The sequence below is a fragment of the Cebus imitator genome, unplaced genomic scaffold (genome assembly GCF_001604975.1).
Source record: "Cebus imitator isolate Cc_AM_T3 unplaced genomic scaffold, Cebus_imitator-1.0 Scaffold154, whole genome shotgun sequence".
NCBI lineage: Eukaryota > Metazoa > Chordata > Mammalia > Primates > Cebidae > Cebus > Cebus imitator.
In genome coordinates, this window is record NW_016107469.1 from 2883965 (window position 1) to 2895275 (window position 11311).

At 37.0% G+C, this 11311-nt stretch overlaps 1 protein-coding gene across 1 annotated transcript in view; it reads right to left on the reverse strand.

Moving 5' to 3' along the window:
* Positions 1-6806: 6806 nt before the first annotated feature.
* LOC108314477 (ubiquitin-protein ligase E3A-like) overlaps positions 6807-11311 on the reverse strand; it is an 8530-nt gene continuing 4025 nt past the window's right edge. The window contains 2 exon segments of the mRNA XM_037743778.1: positions 6807-7228; positions 7231-8388. Coding sequence (XP_037599706.1) covers positions 6840-7228; positions 7231-8388 — 1547 coding nt within the window. The 3' untranslated portion in view covers positions 6807-6839.

Genomic DNA, 11311 nt, shown 5'->3' on the forward strand with positions numbered 1-11311 from the left:
CAGTGCTGCTGAGCACTGGCAGGAGGAATCCTCCTATAATTAATTGGTCTGGCAGTGTTCACTTTTCCTGCAAGTGATCTACAGCCCAGGGGCACAGAGCGGGCGGGAGCACTGCCAGAAACACCAGGCATGGGAGAGCCTGCCACTAGAGGCACAAGGCTCAGGAAGCACTCTGGGGGTCCCTCTTCCCCCACCCAAACACACTCTGTGCAGATCAGCCTGGAGGAGCCCCCTCAAGCAGGACCACTAGGAACCAGTGTGAGCCCCAGCAGAGTAAGATAAAAGCAACAAACCAAAACAGCACCACAAAGGCTCTGAAAAATGGTCATTGGAACCACAGCCCACAAACATATGCTAGCACCTACATGCTAAACCTAAACAGGTTACCACTGAAGTAAAAAAATTTTTAAAAGGACAGTCTCCTAATGTAATAACTAAAATGCCTGAGACACAATCCAAAAATTATCTGTCATACCAAGAACCAGGAAAATCACATGAAGGAAAGAAAATCAACGCCAACACTGGGATGAGTAAGATGTTGAAATTATCTGACAACCATCTTAATGCAGCTGTCATAGAAATGATTTGACAAGCAATTATAAGTTCTGCTGTTTCAAAAACGAAACAATAGAAAATCTCAGCAAAGAAACAGAAGTTATAAGGAAAGAAAAGCAAATGGAAATTATAGACCTAAAAAATACAATAAGCGAAAAATAATCATTAGATGGGCTCAACAGTAGAGTGAAGATGACAAAGGATAGAAATCTGAACAAAAGCGAGGAAGTAGAGTGAAAAATGAACCGTGCCTCAGGTACATGTGGAACAATAACAGATGATTCAACATTTGTATCTCCAGAGGCCTAGAATGGAGACAAGAATGACGCTGAAGGAACATCTGAAGAAATAATGGTTGAACAAATTTTCCATGTTTGGCAAAAGAGACAGACTTACAGCTTCGAGAAGCTGAGTGAACTTCAAAGAGCATAAATAAAACTATTCTTCAGGAATAAAGGGAAAATAAAGTCATTTTCAAAAGGAGAAAAATAAAAAGAATTTCTCATTAGCAGAGCTGCCTTTGAGAACTGGCTAATGGAAGTAATAAAAGATGGAATCTTGGAAAAAATAGCGGAAATAGCAGAAACATGGCTATATACAACAGAGGATCACTCTCTTCGTAAGTTCTGTAAGTCTATTGGATAACTGATACAAAAACTATAACAGCATTAATCCTCAGAACAATACTATTTAAAAGCGGGGAAAGAGACCTTAACAGAAAGCAAGGTTTCCACATCTCATTCCAGATGATGGTGTTGATGGCAGCGAATGGTGGTAAATCACATTATCTATAATGTGATTCCCACAATGACCATGAAAATGACTGTGAAAACAACTATAAAAAATACAGAAAAGGCCGGGCATGGTGGCTCACGCCTGTAATCTCAGCACTTGGGAGGCCAAGGCAGGCAGATCGTGAGGCCAGTAGTTTGAGACCAGCTTGGCCAATATGGAAGGATCCATATTGTTAAAATGTGAATTCCCCCCAAATTGACTTACCCCAATCAAAGCAACCCAAATCAAAATCTCTGCAGGCTTTGCCTCCTTTTTTTGTTTGTAGAAATTAACTGACTCTAATATTTATATACAAATAAAATAGTCAAAGCGACCTAATGAAAAAGTTGTGGGAATCACAGCATCTGATTTGAAGCTGCAGTAACCATTAATGGTGTGGTTTTGGCAAAAGGACAAAACAAATTAATAGAACAGAATGGAGAGTCCAGAAACAAGGATCACACGCAGATTGACTTTCAACCAAAGTGCAAAAGCAATTCAATGGGGAAAGGAAGTCTCTCTAACAAATAAGTAAAACGATTTAGAAAATCAATGACATCCACTGTCTAACAACATCATAAACATTTATTGGTAGTGGATCACAGATTTACACATAAAAGTTAAACCTGTATTTTACTATTGGAAGAAAACATATTTGTGGCTCTGGGCTAGGCAAAGATAGATATAAAAGGACATTAAAAAAACTATAAAAGAAAAAATAAAATAGACCTCAAAAAATTAATAATTTCTGCTCATCAGAAGATAAGAAAATGAAAAGCCACAGACTTAGAGAAAATCATAAAATACATATCAGAAATGGGCCTTTTATATAGACTATACAGTATTCCCCACTTATCCATGGGGAATAAGTTCCAAGACCTCCCACAGATGTCTAAAATTGCAGATAGTCCTGAACCCTGTATATACTATGCATGATTTATTTTTCCCTCACAATTTCATGGACAAAAGATTCATTCTTACCATAGATTTTAGCAACTTCAACATATGATTTTTTAATTCTTTCCATATTAAGTCAGGAACTTTCACCTTTTCACTTAAAGGAAGCACTTTCCGGCTTCTCTGGCATACCTGAATTTCCATCACTGCTCTTGTGCTTTAGGGCCATTAAGTAAAATAAAGGTTAACTGAACACAGCATTGATACTACAACAGTCGATCTGATAACCAATAGACTGAAAGTGGTGGGTAGTCTAGACAACGTGGATATACTGCAAAAAGGGATAATTAATGCCCTGGGTGGAGAGGTGGGAGATTTCACCATGTTATTCAGAATAGTGCATAATTTAAAACTCAGGAGTTGCTGGCTGGGTGCAGTGGCTCACGCTTGCAGTCCCAGAGTTCTGGAAGGCTAAGGTAGAAGAAATGCTAGAGGCCAGGGGTTTGAGACCACCCTGGATAACACAGTGACACTGTTTGTTTCTACCAAAAAACCCAACCAAAACAAAAACTAAAAATTAGCTAGGGATGTTGACGTACACCTGTAGCACCAGCTACTCAGAAGGCTGAGATAAGATCACATGAGCCCAGGAGTTTGAATTTATAATAAGCTGCAGTCATGCTACTGCATTCCAGCAAGACTTTGTCTCTTAAAAAAGCCAAGCAAATGAACAAGAAAGCAACCCACTCCCCCCGCCCCATACATCAAAAACCCTAAGTTATTCAAGGAATTTTCCACTTAATGTTTTTGGACCACTGCTGACCAAAGATAATTGAAACCAAAAAAAGCGAAACTAAGGATAAGGCAAATTCCTGTATTTTACAGAAAATATCTATAGTCAAAAGAAATATAAAAATGAGGAAAAGATACTTTTAGTTAAATATGTATCTACTAGATGCCTTGGAAACTCTACTCCTACATGTTTGCCCAAGAGAAATAAAACATTGCCACAATAAGACTGTATACAGCTTTATTCACAACAGCTCCAAACTGGAAACAACCCAGCTGTCCACCAACAGGTAAAAAGCAAATTCTGCATATTCACATAATGCAACACTACTCTATAATTTTTAAAAAGGCACAATAAATCAACGCAATAACATGGATGAATCTTGAACATGTTTTGTTAACCTAAAGAGTCTAGATGTAGTACAAGTATATATGATTCCATTCATAAGAAATTCAAGAGCAGACAAAAGTAATCTATAGTGACAGCAATTACAACAGTTATCGTCTGTTCTAATGGGGTATGGAGATTCACTGGAAGGGAAAATATAGGAAATCTGTGTTAATGAACATAGCCTATACCTTGACTGAAATATGGCTGCATAAATGTAATTTTTTTAAAACTAACCCAGTTAAGCCCTGGGTATTTCACTGTATTCACATTTTACCCCACACAACATAGACACCACCATTATTACCACCACACTGATAACATTTAGAGAGCAGTGAGGGAATCACATTATTTGAAAATGAGTAATGGGTAATAATTAAGCACTATCTTATCTGATATGTGCATATTTATATACATGTGTACAGATCATATATGTGGATCTGTAATTTGGGTAGTCACAGAGTTTTTCTTCAAAAGTATTACAGGTAATGAAGGAGGAATAAAGAATTCGAATATCACAATTTTGCAAAACTTTATGAATTAGCAAATCTAGGCAATCAGAATCCATGATAAAAATTACCAGAAAAGACAAAGCGAATGAGACTAAATTACCCCTACAAACCAATATCTATGAGGTATTTGGGAAGGAAATAAACTCTGAATCTTTTTCTTTTTGTTGAGATAGAGTATCACTCGTGTCCCAGCTGGAGTGCAGTGGTACAATCTAGGCTCACTGCTATCTCCACTTCCCAGGGTCAAGAGATTCTCTGGGATTACAAGTGCCTGCCACCACATCCAGCTAATTTTTGTGTTTTTCAGTAGAGACGGGGTTTTACCATGTTGGCCAGGCTGGTTTCAAACTGCTGGCTTCAAGTCATCTGCCCGCCTCGGCCTTTTTTGCATGTCTTTTTTCAGTTGCTGAAAAAGCTCTCCCTGATTTTACTTCTTGTTGACTTCCTAGAAACATCTTTCCAAATGTCCCTCTCCGTGTCACTTTTTCAAAGTTAGGAGCAGGGACTGCAAGTTTTTTTGACTGGTAATTTTTGTTTCAAAGGTTTGATTCAGATTCAGAGTTGATTTTGCCAGGCATGGTGGCTCAAACCATAATCTTGGCACTTTAGAAGACTGAGGAGTTTGAGACCAGCCTAGCCAACGTGGCAAAACCCCATTTCTATTAAAAATAGAAAAATTAGCCAGGCGTACTGGTGCGCACCTGTATTTCCAGCTACTCAGGAGGCTGAGGCAGGAGAACGACTTGAACCCGGGAAGCAGAGGCTACAGTGAGCCCAGACCGCGCCACTGCACTCCAGCCTGAGTGACAGAGCAAGACTCAATTTAAAAAAAAAAAAAAAATTTAACTGAATCTTATTTCTAGTGGTTTACATATTAAATATGTTGTTAATTTTTAGCTGAAATATATTAGACTCACGGTTTTTATTTTTATGAATTCTGCATACAATAAATACTAACCAAAATACCTACACAGGCACAGTACTGCCAGTTCAGTTTCAGACCATAGCAAATAAGGTGATGATGGCAGTTAAGTGAGTCATACAAATTTTTTTGTTTCCCAGTGCATATAAAAGTTACGTTTACACTATACTTTGGTCAAGTGTGTAATGGTATTATGTCTAAATATTAATACTGTCTTAATTTAAAATCATTGCTAAAAATGCTAATGAATTGAGCATATTTGTTGGAAAATGGTGCTGACAGACCTGCTTGATGCAGGGTTGCCACCAAAAAAACTCAGTATCTGCAGAGCACAGTAAAGTGAGATGCCCGTATTGTCCTTTTTCCCCTGTTATTAAAAGCATTAAGTCTTCAACTATCTACTTGTAGACTGTTTAATGAATTAATATTTTCATATTTATATTGACAAAATAAGCTGAATTTAGTAAGAAAAGGTTTAGAATATCATCAGCTACTCTGTCATTTTTCACATAACACTAGTTTGCCCTTCAAACCATACATTTAAAAATGATCTTAAGATACATACCAAGTATGGATTATGTTGTTATAAAAAGCTAGAAATAAAATTAAAACCTTAATTTCAAAGATAATTTCTCTTACCCTTCAGAGATCATTTGACTTTTTTCATAACTATTAGAAATTGTATGTGATAAATCATATTACAGAGATATTGCTGTTATATTCTTTGTGACTAACAAGTAGGGTTTTCCCATCACCATGTTATTCCAACCCTTTAATGAACCACCTTTTAAACTCTGAATAGATAGCAGCACAGAGGTTGCTAAGAGTAAATAACATTCACCACTGCTGCCAGAAATGACCAAAGGTGCATCAAAATGAAGAAATACTGGTAACTTCCCACAAACCAGGATGAAGAACCTTATAAAACAACAGAACAGATGAATATAATGTAACATACAGCCATCCCTTGGTATATGTGACAGGGATTGGTTGCGGGACCGCCTGTGTATATGAAAATCCACGCATACTCAAGTTCCACAGTTGCCCCTGCAGAACTGGCATACATAGAAATCAGCCCCCTGTATATACAGACTCCCACCAATACTGGATCTGCCAGTAGTTGAGAAAAAAACCCTGCATGTTAGGGGAACCATGAAGTTCACAGCTGTGTTGTTCAAGGGTCAACTAATATAAAAATAATGTTTATTGCTAGATAACTGATATTCATTCTAGTGTTTACATACTTGAGTCTTAGAGCAATAATAACCTTTGGAGACAACTTCCAGGAAGGTACCTGTTTGCATGCCTTCTCACTGCAGTCCACCAGTGGGTGCCAAAAGTGTATCTTTGTCTCTTGACCCAATCTCAGCAGGGGATGGGGAAGCATATGTCTTTCAGAATTGGATGGCAGAGTACACAGAAGTAGACAGTACAGTAGTAAGGGCATTTACTTAAAAGCAGATAGAACTGGGAACCTCCACATCTTTCTGTGGGAATTCAGGGTTCAGTTTCTTAAGGTGTAAAATGGAAACACTAATATGTACCTGGACATATTAAGAATTAATTGAAAGACCGTACCATTTCACTCAAAAAGTGCTTGATCCTGAGTAGCCATGTAACAGTTCACAAATGTAGAATTCAAAAGAAAGGAAAAATATGCAGAAGTGGCAGCCTTATTTTAATTATCTTATCAGCAGTAAGAATACTCTAACCAGTATCAAAAGAAATATTAGATAATCTGTACCCCAAATGCAGGAGAAAATATGAGACTTACATATAACAACACTTCATCACAAGATTAACTCTGAAAATTGGTGATTATATTACAAAAACAAATCTAAGTATATAGATGAGAATTTGCGAGTTTGCTTATTTGGGAATTAGTACCTAGACATAAAGGTCTGAAGCAAAATCACACATCCCTTTAATGAATCAAATCTTCTTTGAAGAAGTAAGTACCTCACCTAATCAGAACAGAATGCCTGGTATAGCTACCGTGATATTATGTAGTTTCTTCTAGTGCCTGGAAATCTAGATTCCGGCTTCCACATATAAGCAATTCAATTTCTTCTGGGCTGAATAAGTACTTTAAGAGAGATTCATTGGTCACCATATGAAAACCTCTCCGAAAAGCCTTGAACTGTTTTTCTGCTGATTTATTGAGAATGTGGTCAGAATAAAGATTGACAAATTCCTTCCTGTTTTCATTTGTAATTGGAATTTTATCACCATTTTCCTTTAGATCATACATCATTGGGTTACCAAAAAGATCTGTTTGTGATATCTGGAAAGTGATCATCATGTCATCTTCCACATTCCCTTCATACTCCAATAAATCTTTTAAACTCTGATATAGAACTGGGTGAGAGTCTCCCAAGTCATGAAAATTCTTTTTTTCCCCATTAGATTCCTGTAGACAACCATGGGAAAATGTACATCCAGTATACCATTATTGTAAATAGCCAGACCCAGTACTATGCCAATCAGAGTAAACTGACCCTCAGTTTCAAAAGAAGATGGATTAAACCAAAACGATTTTATAGATTCATCGTATGTGAACATACCAGTATCTGGATTGAAGATTTCCTCCACAACCAGCAGAAAAAATTCTTTGGAAACACCTCCCTCATCAACTCCTTGTTCTCCTTCAAATTCCACATACAACTGCTTCTTCAAGTCTGCAGGATTTTCCATAGCGATCATCTCTAGCCGGACAAGTGCATCATCTATGATATGGTCACATCTAACTTTGAGTCTCAAATATGGATTCAACTGCTATCCTTGAACTAAGCGGTAGAGAACAGTGATTCTTTGTTCACTGTACATGCGAATTCTATTGTCATAATATAATCCCAAATTCTTTGTGACAGCATTCAATATAAAGGGACATGTCATAAAAGAGAATTTGTTCTCTGTTTCTACTTTGAAAAAGTATAATCTTTATCCATTTCTAATTTCTAGAACCTCATTCAGTGGTTCATTAATAAACTCTTCAAAAGGGATAAGTGGTTTTTGATAATCCAGGGTTTTATCACCAAGTTCAGTTTCCAGGGAGTCCATTTGAGGACCTTTCTTGTTTCTTCTTTCTTCTCCCAACAGCCCCTGAAATGTCAGCTCACTGGACTCAGGGATGGGCTCTTCATCATCTTCTTCATTGTGATTTGTGTCCACTTCCCCTCCTACTACGTTTGCATAGTAAACCATTTTCAAGCACTTAAAAGCAGCAACAATGGCATCATCATCATTCACTAGATTTCGACTGTTAAATTCATTGCTTATGACTTTATAAGTAATAAGTTGCTGAAATGTCTCCATCATTCTCCGAATCTGGTCTGCATTGTATTTAGACCACAGTCTGATCAGTTTTCCTTGGGCTGCAAGGGGTAGCTTGCTCATTGCTTTGCAAAATAATGGCAATGCCATTTCCAGATATTCAGGACTGTGGAGATTTCTATTCTCCATTACAATAATGAACAAATTCAGATAATTAGGATCTCGAGAGTATACGCTGTGATACGTCAAGTCGCATTTCACATTAGGTGACAAATANACTGGATGAGCACACAACAAAAAAGCCAACTACAGCCTCAAACCACTGATGAACATAGATTTTAAAGTTTTCAACAAGATACTGGAAAACTGAATCCAATAGCACATTAAAAGGATACTTTATCTGGATATCACATTATTTTCTTTGATTTTTTTCAATACTTTAACACGTCCCAATCTTCTTGCTTGTATGGTTTTCGATGAGAAGACAACTACAGGTTTTTTATTTTTTATTTTTAAAATCTTTATTCTATCGGTAAGTCTTCCTCTCTCCAGCCTCTTTAAGACCTTGTCTTTGGTTTTCTGCGATTTTAGTAGGATACACCTACGTGTGCATATTTTGATGTTTATACTTCTTGGTGTTCTGTAAGTTTCTTGGATCTGTAGTTTGGTGTATGTCATTAAGTTTGGAAACCACTTGGTCATTATTACCCAAAATAATTCTGCTGTTCTTGTTTATTTTTCTCTGGTATTTTTATCTGGCATTTTATGTATGGTATATTTATTGAATATGTCCCATAGTTGTCAAATGCTCTCTTTTTATTATTTTTATACTGTTTTTCTTTGTATTTCTGTTGGGAATTTTCTATTTACCTGTCTTTGAAATTACTGATTCTCTTCTCAGGCTTATTCAGGTCAAAACTAGACTCCAGCCGGGGTGACAAAGTGAGACTTTGTCTAAAAAAAAAAAGTCTTCTTTTTTCATGACAGTCATTTATTACCATAAACTACCCCGTTAGAACTACTGTTGCTGTATCCAATAGATGTTGACATATTGTTTTGCATTCTTATTTCTCTCAAGATTTTTTTAAAATTTTATTTTAGGTTCATGAGTATGTGGACAAATTTGTTATACAGGTAAATTGCATATTGTGGGGGTTTGGTGTACACATTGTTTTGTCAACCAGGACATAAACATAGCACCAGGTAGGTAATTTTTTGATCATCATCCTCCTCCCACCCTCCAGTTTGAAACTGACCCCTTTGTGTCTATATGTGATGAATGCTTAACTGCCTCTTAAAAGTGAGAAATTGTGGTACTTTATTTTTTGTTTCTGTGTTAGTTCGCTTAGGATAATAGCCTCCATCTCCAACCATGTTGCTGCAAAAGACAAGATCTCATTCATTTCAATGACTGCATAGTATTCCATTATGTGTGTATATATCAGGTTTTCTTTATCTACTCTAACATTTATGGGCATTTAGGTTGATACCAAGTCTTTGTTATTGTGAATAGTATTGCAATGAGCATAGACACACATGTATCTTAAAAGTAGAATGATTCATATTCCTTTAGGTGTATACCCAAAAATAAAATTGCTAGACCAAATGGTAGTTCTGTTTTAGGATTTGTGAGAAATTATCACACTGCTTTCCACAAAGACCAAACTATTAGGTTGGCACAAAAATAATTTATTTTTTTGGCATTAAAGTAAAAGCAACTTTTAATGGCAAAAACCCCAATTACTTTTGTGCCAACCTAATAACTTACATTCTCACAGTGTATGTGTTCCCTTTTCTTCATAGCCTCACCAGCATATGTTATTTTTTACTTTTTAATAACAGCCATGCTGACTCTTGTGACACGGCATCTCATTGTGGTTTGATTGTATTCCTCTAATGATTAGTGATGTTGAGCATTTTGTCATGTGCTTGATGGCCAGATGAATTTTGTTTTTGAAAAGTATCTCTTCATGCCCTTTACCTATTTCTGATAGGGTTACTTGTTTTTGCTCGTTAAAGTTTTTTTTTCTTTTTTTCTCTGTCTCTCCCAGGCTAGAGTGCAGTTGTGTGATCTTGACTCACTGCAACCTCTGTCTCTCAAGTTCAAGCGATTCTCGTTCCTCAGCCCCCAAAGTAGCTGGGATTACAGGTGCACACCACCACACCAGGATAATTTTTGTATTTTTAGTAGAGATGGGGTTTCACTTCTGACCTCGAGTGATCCACCAGCCTCGGCCTCCCAAAGTGCTGAGAATACAGGTGAGAGACATCATGCCCAGCCTTGCTTGCTAAAGTCCTTTATGGATTCTGATTATTAGACATTTCTTGGATGCATAAGTGCAAGTATATTCTCTGATTGTGTAGGTTATTTACTCTGCTGATAGCTTCTTTTGCTGTGCAGAAGCTATTTAACTAGGTACCATTTGTCATTTTTGTTTTTGTTGTAACTGCTTTTGGTATCCTCATAATAAAATTTTTATCAGGTCTTATGTCTACAGTGGTATTTCCTAGATTATCTTCCAGGGTTTTTGTTTGTTTGTTTGTTTTGTTGTTTTTGTTTTTGAAACTGACTTTTGCTCTTGTTGCCCAGCTGGAGTGCAATGGTGCCACCTTGGCTCACTGCAACCTGCGTCTCTGGGGTTTAAGTGATTTTCCTGCCTCAGCCTCCCGAGTAGCTGCAATTACAGGCATATGCCACGACACTCAGCTAATTTTGTATTTTTAGTAGAGATGGGGTTTCTCCATGTTGGTTAGGCTGGTCTCGAACTCCCGACCTCAGGTGATCCACTCATCTCAGCTTACCAAAGTGTTGGGACTACAAACCTGAGCCACCACGCCCAACCTAGAGTTTTCATAGTTTTGGGTTTTACATTTAAGTGTTTAATCCATCTTGAGTTTATTTTTGTATATGGTGTAAAAAAGAGGTCCAGTATCGGTCTTCTACATATGGCTAGCCAGTTATCCCAGCAACATTTATTGAATAGTGAGTCATTTTCTCGTTGCTCATTTTTATTGACTTTGACAAAGATCAGATAGTTGTTGGTGTATGCCTTTATTTCTGGGCTCTCTATTTTGTTCCATTTGTCTATGTATCTGTTTTTGTACCAGTACTATGCTGTTTTGGTTACTGTAGCATTCTAAGATAGTTTGAAGTCAGGTAACGTGACGCCTCCAGCTTTGTTCTTTTTTTTTTTTTTTTTT